The 19,855-nt window shown below is 44.9% G+C and overlaps 1 protein-coding gene across 3 annotated transcripts in view; it reads left to right on the plus strand.

Moving 5' to 3' along the window:
* Positions 1–18,414, plus strand: part of MB21D2 (Mab-21 domain containing 2) — a 106,182-nt gene extending 87,768 nt beyond the window's left edge. For 2 of the 3 annotated variants that reach the window (XM_074190629.1, XM_074190630.1), the window contains one exon: positions 14,155–18,412. In XM_074190629.1, the coding sequence (XP_074046730.1) occupies positions 14,157–15,419 (1,263 nt within the window). In that variant the 5' untranslated portion in view covers positions 14,155–14,156 and the 3' untranslated portion in view covers positions 15,420–18,412. Of the gene's footprint in view, positions 1–14,154 lie in introns of all 3 variants that reach the window. The other variant, XM_074190628.1, reaches the window with a different exon arrangement.
* The last annotated feature ends 1,441 nt before the right edge of the window (positions 18,415–19,855 follow it).

Here is a 19,855-nt window from a genome sequence, read left to right on the forward strand (position 1 = left end):
AATCTTCCTAAAATGAATATCTGCCCATGTCCTGTGCCCCTCATCACTCCCTCCCCACCATACACACACAATATAAACTTCCCACATTCAAGGCTCTTCAAAATCTCTTCCCTTCCTATCTTTCCTGATACAGTGTCCCCTTGCTTAGAGCCTGCTCTTTGCAGGTGACCCTCTGACTCCTACTGATTGTTCCCAGAACCTAGATTCTGGTCCTCTCTCCAATCCTGGTGCTTGCACAAGATCCCGCCCTGGCCCCTGACCTCCTAGTGTCTTTCCTCAATAAATAGTTTGACTTGAAGTTCCTTGAAGAGAGGGTCGGGTTTTGCCTTTCTTATTATAGTTCCTGGCACCACCTAGTAACTAGTAACTAGTATTTAAGATGCTTCTAACAGACCTGTAGATCCTTTGAGGTCCTCCTTCAGGAAAACTCTGGGGTCACCTGGAATGAGTTTCCTTCTGTAACCACCCTGGCCATGGACTAATAAGCATATTTTTCTTTTGTGCTTTCTGTGCCCACCCCCACCCCCCAGTCCATGGGTCATTGCTCCTACCAGATTGCTGGCTCTTGCAAGGCAGAACCTAAATGATGGATCACGAGCTTCCCAGAGTCCTTCCCAGTAGAAAAGTAGAACTCAGTGCTCAGTAAGAGTTGGTTGAATTAAATTTTAAAAAATCTTACAATTTATTTCAATTCTGATTCTTAGAAAATGTCTTTTTTCAGGAATTTCTAATAACTTTTTCTTTTGAAACAAAATGTTCAATAGTCATCAAAGAGACATTAAAAGATCAATAGAGCAAGAAATAAATACTTATGAGTAATAATTATCATAATAGCTATAATAATTAACATTATATTAAAACTAGACTCAATAGTTTCCTAAAATTCTGTCCCTGTAATAATGACATCTTGGTGGTACATTGGACAGACCATTGGAGCTGGAGTTAGGAAGATCTAAGTTCCGTCTGATCAAGCCCCTTAACCTCTCCTTGCCTTAGTTTCCTCAACTGTAAAATGGAAATAAGAGCAGTACCTGCCTCTCAGGGTTTGTGTGAGCATAAAATATAATATTTGTAAAATGTGTAGGATACCTTAGAGAACTTTACAAAGACTAGTTATTATCATTCGCTATAATTATTGTCATTAGGTCTTGCAATGAGCATATTGAAGACCAGGCTCTCAATCTCTTGATTATAAGGTAGTCACAACAAACCGGTGATTTTCATGGAGCTTGGGTACAGGCTATTGGTTTCAATCCACCAGTGGGATAATGAGAAAATGGCAGCCTTCTATTGCCCAACCAATGAGGGACCCAACCCAATGAGGGATGCCTGCTTTCATAGCCTGGTGGCTCTCTTCCCATTTGGACCCAAGACTCCATGTTAGGAACTAGCACATTGTTGGCATTTCATAAATCCTGTTGGATCAGATTGGCCAAGGAGGGGAGGTGGAGGCTAGGAAGAAGCCCCTTTGCTACCGAGGGACCCCATAGTTCTCCAAGGGGATTTCAAATGCAACTTGGGAAGTGATGGGTAAGTTGTGACCAGAAACTGGACAGGGCTTTGAGTGACCTGGCACCAGATGGGTTCATAGCTTTAGAATGGGCAGGCAGAAAATGCCCTTTTACAGAGGACCTTACTGAGGTCTAAGGAGGCTAAATGACCTGACTGACAATTAAAGAAATGAATTCCACATTCTTCCCTCTGCATCCCAAAGGTGCCTCTTGCTTTTCACCTTCCAGCCTAGAATTCACTCTGAACCCTTGAAATGCCATAGTTGTATCTTTCTTTTCAAATAAAGAAGCTATTTTGTAGTGAGAGGGGTGATGAGCTTGCTCTTGGGTAGCTCTCCTAAGCTGGCAGGCTTCTCCCTGAGGGCAGTTCTTCCTCCCTTTCTTTACCAGGGCCTGGAAATTCTCCACCATGCTCCTCCAGCACTGTCGCTCCCTCCCCCTTTTCCCTGTACCTGAAGGCCCATTCATGAATTCTTAATGGCCTCAATGCAGTGATCTGAAGCTGCCTTCCCTGCTAGCATGCATTAAAAATTCAGTGGGAATGAATTGTTGATGATGACACCGTAACAAAACATCCCTCAGACAGGGCCAGGGGAGACCTGGGACTTCTAGAGCCCTGGGCTTGCTGGGGAATCAGTGCTTCCTCCTTGGGGCTCAGGGGGCAGCAGGTGGCTGTGAAGGTGGAGAGGAAGGATGGACTCAGTGAGGAAAGGGTACTAGGGCCATTAAGCTGAAGGTGCCACTGGAAAACAGCCATATTCTTACCAGAGAATCAGAGGCTCCATGGCTGTTTACCTCAGCCCATGACTAAATTTTTCAAGAAAAATCCACTCGATTTCTTTGAAATGGTTAAAATGACTGGAAGCAGTGTCTTGGCATTGGTAAATGCCAACTCTGATGACTGCTCACCTGTGGGGAAGCACATCTTCCCCCCACCATTAGTGTGGCTCGTGTTCTGAGGGGTGAGGAGGGGAGAGAAAGTGTGCCAGAGCTGGGAAGGACTTTGCAATGGAGGATCCTTGAAGCTAATTTAGACAGAATTAATAGACTCTCAGAATTGGAAGCGAGCCTAGGATCTAGAACACAGCATCCTGTATTTTACAGGAGCTGGACCTGGAGCTGGGAGGGACCCTAGAATGCGGAATACCAGACCTGGAAAGGACTTGGGAACAGAATGTCAAAGGTGGAAGAGGGTGTTGAGGATAGCGTCCAAGCTGGGCTGGACCTTAGATCCTCAAGCAGAGAATGGCAGAGCTAGGGAGAACCAGAGAGCCCCCAAGGACAAGATATGTCAGAGCTCTGGAAAAGATGGTGACCCCCCACTCATCCTGTGAGTTTGTGGCCTTTCCCTCAAGAGAAGCCAGGTCCAGGCACCAAACTACACCTTGGGTGTGTGTGTGTGTGTGTGTGTGTGTGTGTGTGTGTGTGTGTGTGTGTGAGTTCATGAGGGTTGGATTGGAGACCTGGAGCTGAAAAGGGAAATCAGAGCTGCTATTTTTTTTTTAGGTTTTCTTTTTTTTTTTGCAAGGCAAACGGGGTTAAGTGGCTTGCCTAAGGCCACACAGCTAGGTAATTATTAAGCGTCTGAGACTGTATTTGAACCCAGGTACTCCTGACTCCAGGGCTGGTGCTTTATCCACTGCGCCACCTAGCCGCCTCCAGAGCTGCTATTTTAAAGAAACTGAGACTCAGGCCAGGAAAGCTCACCTGATTAAGAAGCAGAGAAGGCTGGATTTGAACCAGCTCCCAGGACTCCCAAGGACAGTCCTCCCTCTTATAATCCCTGGTGCATCCTCAGGTGTCCCTTTAGACTTTCCTCTGACCATACTTCACCCCACTTCTGTTCACCAGCCCTTGTCCTGCCATGTTCCTGCATGGATGTGGTCCTTGGCCTCTAGTTCCTGGAGCTTCTGGCCAGAATTCCTTCCCTCCCTCCTGTTTGCTGTCCTTGGGAGTCATAGGAACTGGCTCACTCTTGAGGGGAAAAAGAAAATAGAGATGGTGGATCCTGAACATAAAGTGGTGTGTGGGGACATCTGTCGTCCAGAAGAGGAAGTAGTCAACTTTTAAAAAGAAATCAAAAAAACAAAAGGAAAGGTTCCATTTGTTGGAATGCATTTATTGTCTTTTTCATCAAGAGAGCCCTGGGCTCAGTGCCACCACCCTGAGATATGGGAGAAGTCTCCATGTAGCCATGGAGAATGAGGCCAGGGGCTCGGAAACTTGGGAGCAGGGAGGTGTGCTCGGGTCTGGCTTCCTTCCTTCCTTCCATGGTGACTCATGAGCTATCCTAGATAAACCAGATCCATCTGCACATGAGAAAGGGTCTGAGTGATCTCCCCTAGGGAGGGAAGGGACTGCTTCTGTTGCTTTGGATCCAGAAAGATCTTCACCATCTTGAATGATGGATGGACAACTTCTTTAAGAGTAGAGAATGGCAGATACTGGACGGTCTTGTCTCTCCATAGCTTTTGCTTTTTTCTTCCATTTTAATTTCCACAATTTTCTTCTCTCCCCCCTGTTAATATATCTACACTTTATGATAAAAATACAAATAAATATACATTAAAAAGGGGGATGGATGGTCAGCCAACTGACCAGTTGACTCCCACTGTCCAGGTATTCTCGACAGCATGCTAGAGGAAGCTCCCATTTGTATCTGGCTTAGAGCAGATGACCTCTGAGATCTGCTTAGAGCAGATGACCTTTCTGTTTTGGTGACTCTTAAATATGGGATTCTTTGTTACCTCCTGTCACTGACTGTGACCATATGCCATCTCAATAACTCTCAACTTTGTTTTCTTCATCTGTAAAATGGGAATGACATCACTTGGAGATTGAGATACATACATACGTTTAATTTGTAGATTTTTTCACCACTATGGGCATATTCCATGGTGCCTAGAACTTAAGAGATTCACTATTTTTAATTAGCAATAAATCTTGATGAAAATGACTAGGGTGGCCAAATAGAGAACTTTAATCTCTTCTCTGCTTTCTTAGTTCAGATAGCCAATGAAGAAGACAACCAGAGATGCCCAGTTGCTCCAGGAACAGAACAAAGGGCACCAGCTACAATAGGGGCTCCTGCCCCCTGACCAGGCTGTGCCCACACAAACTCATTGAAAGCATGGGGATTGGAAGCCCTCTCTTTAGGGCTTCTTTTGGCCAGGGACTGACCCTGCTCATTGATCCCTGGCATGGCTGCCATCTTTGTGAGCTTCCCACTGTGGGCGAGCCCAGCCTGCTCAGTGGCTGGCACCCCTTTGGCAAGCTCAATTTCTCTACCTGGGACCAGACTTTCTTTCCTTCTGGTCTCCTAGGCTTTCCCTTTCTAGATATTTAGGAATAAACAGAAACCTTGCCATAATAGACATCCTAACCAGCCCACCAATCAGAACTTGTGTAGTCACCCTTCATCCCCACTGATCTTCTCTTCTTTACAAAAGCATTCAATTTTTCCATTCATCAAAGTGCAGGCTCAGTTTCTCATTCTCCTGAGACCTGGGACTTTACCGCTCAGCCTTAGTTTCCCCAACTAGAAATTAGAATTATACCAACTACTTATAATGTTTTGTTATGAGGATCAAATGAAATATTGCATAGAAACTACTTTGCCAATGTAAAGAGGTGAAAGAAATACCAGCCACTAATTATACTTAAGGGCTCCTAGGGGGCACCAAAGACCTTGAGTTCAAATCTAGCCTCTGACGCGGTCTGTGTGACCCTGAGCAAGTCACTGCAGTGCCTCAGCTTCTTCATCTGTAAAATGGGACTGTTGTGAGGATAAATAGAATTATAGCTCTTTACAAATAAGTCCTATCGAATTGCTTGTTCTTGTCGTTGTCATTATTATGAGAGGTGATGGACATAGACTGCTTTGTGATCCAAAAAGTGTTCTCTAAATGCCTGTCATTTCTTTGTTCTGTGGCTTCCCAAAGTGCATGAATTCCCCATCTTGTGGCCAGGTCAAACACCCAGCTGAGAAGTCTCCTCAAATAGAGCCCAGACCTACATCCTTTTCCTGCTCGGTAGAAGCTGCCCACTTTTGCTCTCTGTCACAATAACTAGGGGTGGGGGGTGGCCCTTGTGTTAAGCCAGGTCCATGCACAGAGGTTTGATGGGGGAGGCAGCTTAGAGATCAGTACAGAATTAAATGTATTTGGGACAGTTCTTCTGGGTGAAGCGTAGAGGTCCAGAACCTCAATGGCATTGGGTAGCTGTTGGACTCCCCTGCCCTGACTCCCTTCTTCAGGCAGAATTTTGATCTCTGGAATCCTAGGTCCCAGCCCAGCCTCCAGCACAGCCATCATTTAGATGGTTAACAAATGTCCTTTGATCATTTTTGTGTGAATATTTCTTCTTATGGAGACTGAAGAAAAAAAGAAAAGATACTTATTTTGTTTCTCAGTGTAGATCTCATAATATGTGATATTCCAGCTTCCCCCAGGCCCTTAAAATGGTTTTCGTGTGCATCAGGAGATAGACTCAAGTTTGAAAAGCCCCGTGCCCCTCCCTCTTTTACACGCACCTTGTCCACCGCTAGGACACCAAAGCTATTCACTCGTTCATTTATTTTTTAAGTTTCTGAGTAAGAAGAGACATTGTGTCCAAACCATATCTGACAGAAGCCAAAAATAGGGTGTCCCCAAAGTCAAAGCTATTGCATTAAGATTTTTGAGATACCCAGTCTAGAGAGCTCCCTAAAAACGAGTCATTTGAAGATGGGGGGCTAGAAGCATAAGCCGGCAGAGATCCAAGCAAGGTTCTCCAGAGGAGGCATCAATGGACTTGAACCTTGAAGGAGTGCTTTTTAGGTATGGGGGACATCTGGAGGTGAGCTGTAGGATGTGGGGTTGGCACTGGTGTTCAGAAGAGAGCATAGTCCTTAGGATATGGTCTGATCAAGGTGCCACCTTAGGGGTCAGCAGGGACCACCTGCTCTGGGTGTTGGAGGGGTGGGAGATAGAGAGTAAAGGAGCAAAAGCAGCACAGTGAGAGAACTGGGTGAGGGGGGAGAAGGTGGCATGCCACAGTCTCCGCCTCCAGGCTCATCATCAACCCACCAAGCCTAAAGGGGCACATGAACCAGAGTTCCTTCGTGCTTGCGGCAATAGGGGTGCTGAATTGAGACTCCATCAGTTGTCAGACCTAATTATGAGCTGACCTCTCTCAGTCATTCCTCAGAGCAATACAACAGAAGACAAGGTGTTCCACTGAGGCAGCTGTGGGAGTTTCTGAGTGACAGGGGAAACTCCGCTTCAGCCAATCCTTCATGACCTAGAAATTGGCGGCTACTTTGCTTGCGCCATAGGGGAGGTCTGGACTTCCCTGTGCAAAATTGTGGTTATCAGAAGTGGAAACCGGAGGGAAAGATGCCTTCAACCGCTCCCTCCTGGCCCTTCCAGAAGAGAGCCAGGAAGATAAAAGCAAAGAGAAGGGAGGCAGGGAAGGCAGTAGAGTCTGCTCTCCTGAAGGCTTTGATAGCTAAAGATCCCCAAGCACCCATCAGCATCTGCTGATCCATTCACATGCCCTTCCTTCATTGCTCCACCAGTGGGCACCTTAGAAGGTCCAAGGGTATAGTTCCTGCTCATGTGGGGGAATAACTGAATTACCCACTGGGCACAATGAAGGTGGGCTACCCTTTGGTTCCAAGATCACCCCATCATTGATGCTCTTACCTCAGCATCATCCTTCATCCTCTGCATCCTGTCCTAATGTAGAGGGAAGGGGTGGCTCAAGGGGACAGTGCATGGAGCAGTGTTGGCCTTGGAGCTGATCCTCCCAGACCTGTATTCAAATCTGCTCTCAGATGCTTCCCAGATGGGTGAGCCCAGCAGATCATTTAACTGCTATGTGCCTCAATTTCCTCACTTGTAAAATGAGAATAAAAAGAACGCCAATCTCCCAGAGTTATGAGAATCACGAGATAACGTAAGTAAGGGAATTTACGTAGTGTTTAAAGTTTTGTATAAATGCTAGCTGTTATTGTTATGGGTATTAGGCAAAAGGAAGGGAATGAGCTGTAATATGGGGTCCACTATGTGTGGAGGCACTGTTAAGGAATTCTGTAATGACATAATAATAATATCTCCTTTGATTTTCTCCACAACCCTGTGAGGTGGGTGTCCCTAGTATTCCCATTTTACAGGTGAGGAAACTGAGGCAGGAAGGGACAAACAGTAAGCAACTGAAGCCAGATTTATCTCAGTTCTTGACTCTGGACCCAGCACTCCATCCAAAGCGCTCACCTAACTACGTCATTGTTTAGATTGTAGTCCATTTAAAACCCGTCCACTCTCTTTGCTAATGGAGGCTCATTTTTAACTGAAACATCCATAAAAAATACCTAAGGACGAGATTTCCATTTGCCCAACCCTGGGAAAAAGCTATCGCTGAATCATCTGGGCAAAGGTGGAAGAGAAAAGAGAAGGGAGGGAGGGAAGGAAGAGGAGGAAGGGGAGAGGGAAAGGAAGGAAGAAAGGAAGGAATGGAGGAAGAAAGGAAAAAAAGAAAGTGAGGGAGGGAAGCAAAGAAAGGAAAAGAATAGAAAAGAAAATCTACCCTCTAATGTGTTAGCCAAAGGAACATTTAAATGTAGGCATCACAAGGGATTCCTTTCAGGAACACTGTGGTCTCTGGACTTTGTTTGTCCCCCTAAGGATTTTCCAAATGAGCTTCTGGATCTTTGCAAAGTTGCTGAAAACTCTTCTCTGTGACTTAGGTCTCTGATTGCACCAACTTGGGACTTTTCCAGTTCAGTTGGCACTTTTTCCTGGCTTTTAGAACTGGGCATCTTCCATCCACCTGCCTTCTCCTCTTCTCCCTTAAGCCCTTCCCCCTTGCCCACCTTGATCCCTGTGCCCCTTCCTCCCAGTACACTGCTCCCCAGAGCAGTGAGAGGGGATATGTCTGAAGGTTTCCCAAAAGTAAAGCCCACCCAGACTAAGGGTGAAAATCACTTGTGCTCTGGCTTCCATGTCAACATTTCAGGCCATTTGGTATTCCATAAGTGTAAATGGTTTCTCTATTTTGGAAAAAATATATAAAATTCTAGATTGATTTCATATCCTGACTTCTTTGGAAGACTTTCTCAGAGCTGTCTTCTCTTCCAGTCCTCTGAGTAATCCCAAATGGTCTCTTTCCCTAATTTTTTTAGGGACTCTGCTTATTTCCTACCATTTGTTTGTTTAACCCCAGGAGGGAGGGAGGGAGGGAGGCATTCACCCTAGGACTGAAGCCTCCAAAATATCCCATTTGCTGAATAATCTCCATAAAGAAGGTTGGGAAGTTTGTCTCAGTATGGCACTATTATTTCTGACTGGGGGAGCTTGAATGAAGTTATTTCTAACAAACTAAAAACCAATGTTGTCAGGATAAGGTATTCTCTCATTAGTGAGGAATGCATTGATCTGGACTACTGCTATGAGGAAGATGGGATAACAGAATGATTGAGCCACATGCTGTTAAATACATTGATGACTTGGCTTTGCCACTCCCTGATCACTGGGACTGTGGGCATGGCATTGGTCTACTCTCTTCCTGTTTCCTCAGGAGACAGGAGGACTAACCCAGGGTGATTCCATATCAGAGCAGTCTCTGTTTACCCTGCAAAACAGCCACCCCCCCCCCCCAAAAAAAAAAAAGAAAAAGGAAAAGGAATCATTCCAATAAAAAGTTCACTGTTATAACTAGGAAAAGAATATGCTGTGAGAAAAACAAAATGAGTCCCCACTGGCACTTGATTAGTTCAGTATATGAAATTTAAGAAATATCAACAAACATAAACATTTACAATGCTAAGAACAACAAAAAAAAAAGAGGATTGTCCATGAAATTCTGAACTCCTATTAATGTAGGTTCAGCCAACAATTTCAGTCACTGTAGTAGGGCTGAGGATACAGAAAAAGCCAAGACAGTCCCTGCCCTCAGGGAGCTTTCAATCTAATGGAGGAGACAACCTGCCAACAAATATGGACAAAGCAAGCTTGCTCTATCCAGAGTCCATAGGAAATAATGAACAAAGGGCAAGCCCTGGAGTTAGGAGGGGTTGGGGAAGACCTCCTGTGTGTGTGTGGGGGGGGGACTTCAAAGGAGCAGGGAGGTCAGCAGTTGGAACATTCCAGAGATGGAGGATGGCCAGGGTCGCTAGATGGATGCTCTTCTAAATGTATATTAAATTTAACAAGGTCATGATAAAGGCAGCAAATAAGTAGGTGCAGTAGAAAGAGAACTGGTTGCCTCCCCTCCTCTCCTTTGTTCTCACCCGTCTTTAGCAGTTGTGGATGGGGGAGAAGACAAGGCTGGGCCACCATAGCCAGGCCTTGCATGGTGGCACCCGGCTCACACTCCAAGGGGCTGGCAGCCTGGGCGGCACTGCTGCCTAAAGGTCCTTCTGCACCTGGGTGGGAGGTAGGAGTGAGAAGAAGATGGACAGGACAGGACTGGAGGGAGGCAAACTTGACCAATCTCCTGGTATTTGGGGGTGGAGGGGAGAGAAGAGCCGGTGGTGACTAGGTGCCCATAGCCAACCTTTGTAATAACATTATTCCAAAAAAGTGGAAATCTGCCTTGGACCTGGGGAGACTCCAAGAAAGTTCCAGGAGGACCAAGAGAAAAAGCATGGGGGAAGGAACCTCTGGCTGGGCTCCCTTCGAAGATAGAGTGTAGAAATGCACTAAAGCTTCTGGCCAGGAGAGGGCCCAGGCAGCCATCAGCCACAGGCCTTGATGAGCAGCTTCTTTCAGTTCCAAGAAAATTCAGTGGCTGCACGTCTTTTCTTGTCAGCCTTTCTCATTTATTAATGACTCACGTTGGTCAAGGCTGGCGCTGTCTTTAGCTCTGAGACCCGTAAGGCCAATCTTCTTCCCTGACTCTGAGTTTTGTTTTGTAAAGTTAATATTTCCTTATCCAGATGAGGAGGGAATGGGCAGATGGGGAATGGGGATCAGTCAGTTAAAAAAACCCACAGAGCAGCTCTATGATAAATAGCTCAGAGAGAGGATTTGTAAAATAGGTGCCACGGAAAGGTCTGTGTGAATTTTACCATTGTTCTATTAACTGGGTGTCCATGGGCAAAGTCTTTCACCTCTCTCAGCTTCGTTTTATTTGTGGCAGAAATAATTGGAAGTCTCTAACTTTCAAACCAAACAAATCGAACCATAGTACAATGAAGATTGAACCCCTTCTTTCCCCATCCCAACCCAGGAGTCCTGAGAGTACAGTAGCAAAAATTTATCCCCCAGTAGACAGGGAAGGGGGAGCCTTCCTCAGGGTATCTTCCACTTACTCTGTAAATGGTGATGCCCATCGATTAATGTAGATAGCACCTTCTTCATCGCTCCTGGGGGCAGAACTCTTTTTTTCTTTGTCCTTGTGCATCCTTGTATGCATAGACATTTAGAGGGATGGGAGTTTTTGCTCCTGGTTAGTAATGGGAGACAGACTAGGGCCCTCTGATCTTGTGTCTGAGAAGCCTGGGTACCACAGCTGCCTACAGGGATGCTGATTCACTTTCAACCATTTAATGCATCAAGCATTTAAGAGGCACCTGTTGTATACTGGACACTGGGGGTGAAAAGACCAAAAAAAAGGAGCAAACTCACCGATATAAAGGACCAACTTGGGGGGGAGGCAGGAGTAGCAGGAACAGCAGGGGGAATTCAGGCCCATGTCCAGCCTGCTGACTGTCCCAGGCCACCACTATCCTCTTGATAAGTGAAGGGGTCCCGTGACTTCCCTGCTTTGGGGACCTCCCTGCCCGAGCCCAGCAGCTCCTTTTCTGTACCTCCACTCTGAAGCAAGCCCAGCTAGCATGGGAGACTGAATAATGATCACCATCATGATAGCTAGCTTTTCCACAGAGCTCAGAGGCTCACCCAGCACTCTCCAGATCTTCTCGCATCCAGTCCTCCCTCCAACCCTGGGAGGCCCTTCTTTTATCATCCTTGTTTGACAGAGGAGAAAACTTGAGTTTTCAGAAGAGAAGGGCCATACTCAGGAGGATGCAGCTAGGGATGTCTGAGGCATGGATTGGATTCCATCTTGACCCCACGTCCAGTGCAAGGAACACCCTTTGGTAGGGGGCTTGGGAAGCTGGACTCAGGGGCAGAAAGATCTGAATTTGAATCTGGCCTGGGTCAGTCTCTTCATCTCCATGTGCCTCAGTTTCTCTACTTAAAAAATAATAGTGCTTACCTCCCATGGTTATGAAGAGGACTCACACATACATACAAAGGCACACACATAGTCTCACACACATATATGCATACACACACACTCTCATACATACTCTCACTCAGACACACCTCATACTTATACTCACATACATGTAGACTCACACTCACAGACACTCACACACACAGTAATTCACACATATACTCACACAGACTCACAGTCACACTTACACAGATACACACTCACATACATCCCTAGTGATTCACACATATACATACATATTCACTCACACATACTCTCACAATACATACATACAAAGATAAATACACACACCCCTCACATACATACCCTCACACACACCTCACATTTATACTCACATACATGCAGATTCACACTCACAGACACACAGTGATTCTCATCCATACATACATACAAAGATTTATACACACCCTCACATACATACTCTTACTCCACTCACATGCATACAGACTCACACTTACAGACACACACACACACACTCACACATCCCCATGGTGATTCACACACATTCACTCACCCAGACTTACACTCACACATACATACATACATACATACATACAAAGATTTGTACATACACCCTCACATACATACTCTCAAATGCACCTCACACTTATACTCACATACATACAGACACACACATACACACACTTACACTTGTACACACACTCACACTTACCTACACATAAGCTCATGCTCACCCACTCACAGTCATTCACACACACCCATGGATAAAGCAGATGGATGGCTCTATATTGATGAATAGATATTCCTTAATCCTTATTATATTCCAGACACAGCGGGTGCTCCATTAGACTGCATAGACTTCGAGCTCCTCAAGAGAAGAGATTGGCAATGTTTTACCTTGCTTTGTATCTCCAGGTCATAGCTCAGGGCCTCTCACATAGTGGGTATATAAAATATTTATTGACTGACTATAGCTATAAAGCAGAACAGCCCTAGCTCTCTAAGAAACTCCATTCAAAAGTGTCAAGTCATGCCATAAAGAGTAGCTAGGGTGGGGTGGGAGACTCCCATGTTACTCAAGGTGCCCAGGAAGTATAGGGAGAGGCCTGGAACCGAGCCATATCTGATCAAAGCTGGCCTATCCAAGGTCCTTTGTAAAAAGCTTGGCAAATCTCAAAGCTTCATAAATGTGGGTTCTTAGCTGTTTTGTGTCAAAGATGGAACACGAGTCTCTGTCACATTGACTTAGGGGCAAGCCCTCTAACCTTCGCCTGGATGTTCATAGGATTTGGAATATGGGATTTTGAGGAATAAGAAGCTATATTGGTTAAATGAAAAATTAGCTAAGAGACTAAAGTGATAAGGAAGACCTTAAAAGTTAATTTTTCAGAAGTTCTTTCATAGTCTTAGAGATTCAAATAATAATAGCAAAAATGAATAATATTTATGAAAGAGGGTAAGATCAGAATCAAGGAAGTAGGAGTAGACCCTTCATTGGTGTTGATCAATTGAACCCTAAAATCAATGCTTCCATATATGAAATTTTGTTGGCATTGATTTGTTAACAGGCTGCTGCTAATCATGAGCCTTTGACCTGAAAATCCTTTCCTCTGTGATTGAGCTGATGATGAGGCCCTCTGCACTTAGCTGAGATGCTATTTGAATGGCAAGCATGCATTCCATTATCAGAGCAAACTGGAAGTTGCTGTGGCTAGAAGGAACCTGCCAATTCTTGTTCTTTACTACCCTGACTGCCAAGAACCCAAGGGTCATACCCATGCCAGGGTGATTCATTGAATTCTGAAGTAAACTAAATGTGGTGCCAAAATATATGGATGGGGCTGGGGGGGGGGGCAGGGAGAGGGAGAGAGAGAGAGAGAGAGAGAGAGAGAGAGAGAGAGAGAGAGAGAGAGAGAGCGAGAGAGCGCACAGACTTTTTTTTTAAAAAAAAGCCATCAGTGAAGTATTCCTTTTGGATTCTGCATTTACTTAAGGGAGCCAGTAGAGGATCTGCATTATAGATGACCATTTTGAATATTGTATGATAGGCTTTGAAAAATCACTCTGTAGTCATTCCATCCTATTCACTGAAGAAAAACAAAAACAAAACAACTATATATACATACACACACACACACACACACACACACACACACACACACACACACACTTGGGGCCAAGGCTGGTCCATGGCCTATACCAGAGACCCCCAAGTTAAAACCTCTTCCAGGGGATGACTCCTAGCTTCTTATTGATGGACAGAGTGCTAAAGCTTGAAGGCCATATTTTTTGGGTATCAGCACCACGGACAGCAACATAGTGCTGCGGAAAGGCTCTTGTTTTCCCTAGGCTTCAATTGCCTTGGCCGTCAGGACCTTTGTAGTTCCCTTGAATTCTCCTGAAGCACTTTCTTGTGATGTGGGGATGGTCTCTAAAGTAGCTCTTTCCCTTTCTGTTTTAGGAATGGTGCAGAAACTGGACCAGAAGCTGCCTGTAGCCAATGAGTACCTGCTCCTCTCTGGAGGCGTCCGGGAAGGGGTGGTTGACCTTGACCTGGATGAGCTGAACGTCTACGCCCGGGGCACAGACTATGACATGGACTTCACCCTGCTGGTGCCAGCCCTCAAGCTACATGACCGCAATCAGCCTGTGACCCTGGACATGAGACACTCAGCTTTATGCCACTCTTGGCTCAGCCTTCGCCTCTTTGACGAAGGCACCATCAGCAAATGGAAAGACTGCTGCACCATCGTGGACCACATCAATGGAGCCACCAACTACTTTTTCTCTCCTACCAAAGTGGCTGATTGGTTTTATGATTCCATCAGCATCGTGCTCTCTGAGATTCAGAAGAAGCCACAGCGAGGGATGCCCAAGGTGGAGAAAGTTGAGAAGAATGGGACAATTCTGTCCATCATCCTTGGGGTAGGCAGCAGCCGCATGCTCTATGACATTGTCCCAGTGGTATCTTTCAAAGGTTGGCCTGCAGTGGCCCAGAGCTGGCTCATGGAGAATCACTTCTGGGATGGGAAGATCACTGAGGAAGAAGTCATCAGTGGATTTTACTTGGTGCCTGCTTGTTCCCACAAAGGCAAAAAGGACAACGAGTGGAGGTTGTCCTTTGCCAGAAGTGAAGTCCAACTTAAGAAATGCATTTCCAGTAGCCTCATGCAAGCCTACCAGGCTTGCAAAGCCATCATCATCAAACTCCTCTCTCGCCCCAAAGCCATTAGCCCATACCACCTGCGCAGCATGATGCTCTGGGCTTGCGACAGGCTCCCGGCCAACTACTTGGCCCAGGAAGACTACGCTGCACATTTTTTGCTGGGCCTCATTGATGACCTCCAGCACTGCCTGGTGAACAAGATGTGTCCCAATTACTTCATCCCCCAGTGCAACATGTTGGAGCACCTGTGTGAAGAGACGGTCATGCTTCACGCACGGAAGCTATCCTCCGTGCGCTCTGACCCTGCCGAGCACCTGCGGACCGCCATCGAGCATGTCAAGGCTGCCAACCGCCTGACCCTGGAGCTGCAGAGGCGAGGAAGTGCCACCAGCATCCCCTCCCCCCAGTCTGATGGCGGGGATCCCACCCAGCCTGATGACCGCTTAGCCAAAAAACTGCAGCAGCTAGTGACTGAGAACCCCGGGAAGTCCATCTCGGTCTTCATCAACCCCGATGATGTCACCAGGCCTCATTTCAGAATCGATGATAAATTTTTCTGAGCTTTTTGGCTGACTCGTTTTTCTCTGATTTTGATCCTAAGATTTGATTTCCATGGTGTTTAGTGTGTGTGCGTGTGTGTGCGTGTGTGTGTGTGTGTGTGTGTGTGTGAGAGTGTGGATTCTGTTTTTTTTACATGTTCAGCACAGGTTGGATCTATCGAGAACAGCTGCTTAAATTGAGGCTCCTGGGTCTTCAAGATGGTGCAGTTTCTTCTCCCGGACATTACTATCTCACATTCAGCCTTTGCTTTGCTCTTCCTCCTTTGTAACTGTTGTGTCAATGTTCTGTTGAGGGGCTGGGGGGTGGTCACAGTTTCATTCTGGTTCTTTAAAGAAGGACTAGAGCCATAGCTGCCAATGCCCAGGGTCTTTCTGGTGATTTTTTCTTCTCCTCCTTCACTTCCTTTGTGCTGAGCTCTTAGTGGCTGTGGGGAAATGATCTCCTTACAAAGAACTCTATTTTTGTTTGGAGCTTTTTTATTTTTAATGAGCTTCCATCACTTGGAACGTTGGCGAGAATATGCAGAGAAGGAAGACGCTTTGACATCCTCTCTGGATCAGCCTCCCTGTCCAGTGGCCAGAGGGGCTTCTCTTTTTTTTCCTCCCTCAAGAAAACATAGACTTTAAAAGTGATTAAATGCTACACATTTTGTAGCCTTGGAAGCAATTTCTTTGAATGTAATCATCCTCAAAGCCAGTCTTGTGTGGTTGTGAGGGTGGTCTTGCCAGCTCTCCAGGTGGAATAGGGTGACCGAATGCTAGTTGTAGTGGTGTAATTATTTGAAGCCTTATTTAAATCCTCTTAAAGAACATACCATTGTTAATGTTATTTGCACTAATGAAATCTCTGCCATTGTCTTAGTCCGTGTGTGTGTGTGTGTTGTGTGTGTGTGTGTGTGTGTGTGTGTGTGTGTTCCCACCTTGATGACCATCTGCTGTTGAAATGCAGCAGTGTTTCCCGGAGTCCTTCCCTGGAATCAAACTGGAGCAATTTTTTTTTTGCATTGGTTGTGTTCTCCTTTCTAAATGAGGTCATGCTATGCCTTCCTGGGCTTTCCTGCCTGAGACATGTTTTAAGATGGTTGCCTGGAATTTGAATAATCACCCAAAGTTAAGAGGCATCATTTCCATCAAGTGTGTGTGCTTCTCCTGGGGCAGAGAGAGGCCACCTCTGGGATAACACTAAACCAGATGCTGTGAGAGTGGAAGCAGTCCTGGAAATGAAGCTCCCCACACTAGATGGGGGACCAGCTATTTACAAAGCAGACTTGGGTAGAGCAGGAATATGGCGGCATTTGGAAACTATGACCATACACAAAAAAGACGTTTTACAATCTCGCTGAATAGAAAGAATTCTCTAGCCTCTACAGCTAAGTACAGGCTTTGGCTCTTTTTTTAAAATGTAGAAGTAACTCTGAAACTGCTGGCTTGGACTGGAAAAGCCCCTGATGACCTGTCTGCTTCTGAACTCCCAATTCAAGGGTCAGACAGCTACAGCTCCAAGAACTCCTACTGGATGCCCAAGAGGCGACTTGAGCCAAGGGCTCCCTCACCCTTCTCTTGGTGACCTCTAGCATCCAGAAGTTTCCAAGTCTTCTCCTGATTGGAGTTGGGTTTTGCAGCCTTGGGGTTTGCATGGGAATTAATGTTATGCTTATAAAAGAGAATGAACTTATTCAACCATCTTAAGTCAAAGACAGGTCAAATAATGATAATAAAAAAACAGAATTTTCTGGCTTCAAAAATACTTGTGTGTGTATTTACATAATCCAAAAATTCTTTTTATGTCAAAACCACAAATTCTGAATGGAGCTGATTCTTGGCTGGGTATTGGCACATCCAGAAGGAAGAGTTGGGAATTTGCTTCCCTTAACCCATGAGCCTCCCTGCCTCCATTGGTGATATGCACCTCACTGTTGTCACCCAGATATGGCCACTTAGGGGAATATACTCACTTGTAGTTGCTAGTCTTGTATCTTGGCTGGCAAAAGAACCCAATTTCATATGACTTTATTTTGAAGTTAATATCTAAGCATTCCCAGGGATCCTATAGAAGTAAAATGCTATGTACATCCACACACCCACATCCACATCCACATCCACACACACAGTGATTATGTTGAGACAACTATAATTCAAGGGAATACTATACATTGAAATTTTATTGTCTACTCTCTGAGAAGTTAACCACTTGCTGCAGTATTCCTTCCAGTTGGTCTGTGGATCTCCAGGATTGGAGTTTGCCCTTCCACAATGCAAATCCCAACCCATCTGTGTTTCTCCCACCATGTGACTCTCATCTTAGAACTTCTGTAATGTGCTCTTACTCAAAATCACTTTCAGTGGAGAAATCACATTTCTTCACTTTTTAATTATGTACTAGGGACTGTTGAGATGGAAACAATTCCTGCCTGCAAGGGACTTATGTCCTAGGGGAAGTCAGGAGGTAAGCAAAAAATTTAGATAAAATGATTTCTGGGGCAATTATACAAGCAATGGAGAAGAAACGACTCCTATAGAAGGGAGATTTGAAATGGAGCCTTGAAGGAAGCCAGAAACTCCACCAGGTGGAGCTGAGCTAGGCAAACATTCCAGCATAAATAAAAAAACTCAGTACCAATGTCACCATAGGCTTCACATCCCTTTCTTAACCTTTGCTCAGTCTACGCCTTGTGGCGTTTTAAGTAGCTCATATCCATCAAGGTTCCTGAGGTTTTTTTTCAGAAACTATCCAGAAATCCTAAGGGATCTCTACACAGTGAAATCCATCAAATGAGATTCTCTCTTTCCCTCCATATATCTATGTATCCATCTGTCTCTCTATGTGTGTATATATGTAGACCTACATACATATAATATAAATATACCTACATACATACAAATAAATATCAAATGAGATATTTATAGACATACATGCATTTATATATATAAATGATATTTTATACATGAAAGTGCTATGGAAATGGCAGCTCTTATGACTTATTTCAAAATAAAGGGAGTACTTTTGGGGTTTTTTGGAAACCTAGGAATAATGGAAAGATGAAAGCCTGCTTGGCATTTTATTCTAAAGGAAACGGTTGTATTTTTCTTTAGTTTTTTAGGAGAAATGTACAGTTAGAACCTTTTTTTTTTTTACAAATGTTTGTCTTCAAAGAATATCCAATAGAGAATTGTGCATAATTATACCAAAATATTAAATCTTGGAGCCATAAAAGTACTTTAATATGCCACCATCCCTAAGCTGTAATGGGCTCCACTTCTTTTCTGATAATCTCTAAGTGGTGAAGTACAGCTTTGTTTTCATAAATCATTCAGAGAAGCTTTAGGACGCACTTTAGAGGTTTAAAGTAGTTTCAGTGTGGTCGCTCTGAAAACTCAAGAGATGCCATTATGCAAATGAGGCATACTAGGGAAGTTTTCAGGAATGCGGGATCTTAGTTGTATTTCAGTAGATTTGTTCATTTTTCCCCAAGCAAAGAAATGAACCACAATTGCAAATATGGGAGGTTGGTTGGAGGATGCAAGACAGCCAAGCATTCATTACTTCCTGTTTTTCAGGAGGTGACATTCTAAAGCAGGAGCAAATCACCACATAGCTAGATCCATACAAATAACAACTGAATCTGAAGGTAGTCTCAGAGGGAAGGCATTAGCAGTGGCCGTGGGCAGCTTTCACTTAGCAAAAAAACCCCCCAAAGATGCCAAAATACATGCACAAGATGTCCTTTGGATACTTAGATCCTTTTCATTGCTTTGGCCTTTTTTTTTAATAGTACTGACTCGATCATCTCATGGTAGCTGTATTAGAGAGGGTTCTCTGTTTACTGAGCATCTGGCAAAAGCAAGGAAGGATAGATGGGGGCATTATTGCCAAACCATTGTGCTCCTCCATATCTTAATCCTAGACGTAGTGGAGGGAGAGAAGGAAGAGAGGAGGGGTCGTAGAGATATCTGGAATGGACAAAGGGAATCAAGACAAGGTGGCAGCAAACATTTCAAGTCCTTCAGTATATGAGCTGTACTAAGTGATGAGAATACAAATAGAAACAAAAGCCAGATCCTGCCAGGGGGAATCCTTCATTTTGATGAGGGGAGATCAAGTCAAAGGAAGCTGAAAAGAGTGGAGGACAGGAGGTGGGAGAAGGTACCAGTTCAGGGGAACACAGGGGAAAAGTCTAGGGAGTGGGGAGCTAACCCCAGAGAAGAATGGCATGGATATGACTGGCCATTGAAGGTTCAGGGAGGACCTGGCCAACCAAGAAGATACCAGTGAGGCAGAAACATTTTCCATCTAGAGGGAAGCACAACTGGAGAAAGTATTATATAAAAAGATATCTAGAGGGGGACGGGGGGGGGGGGGTGGAGATTGAAAGCAGTGAAGGAGGAGAATAAGAATTCCCTTGGAAAATAATTCTTCATGTGCCACCCTATACTGT

The sequence above is a fragment of the Macrotis lagotis genome, chromosome 6, assembly GCF_037893015.1.
Source record: "Macrotis lagotis isolate mMagLag1 chromosome 6, bilby.v1.9.chrom.fasta, whole genome shotgun sequence".
In the NCBI taxonomy this organism is placed as follows: domain Eukaryota; kingdom Metazoa; phylum Chordata; class Mammalia; order Peramelemorphia; family Peramelidae; genus Macrotis; species Macrotis lagotis.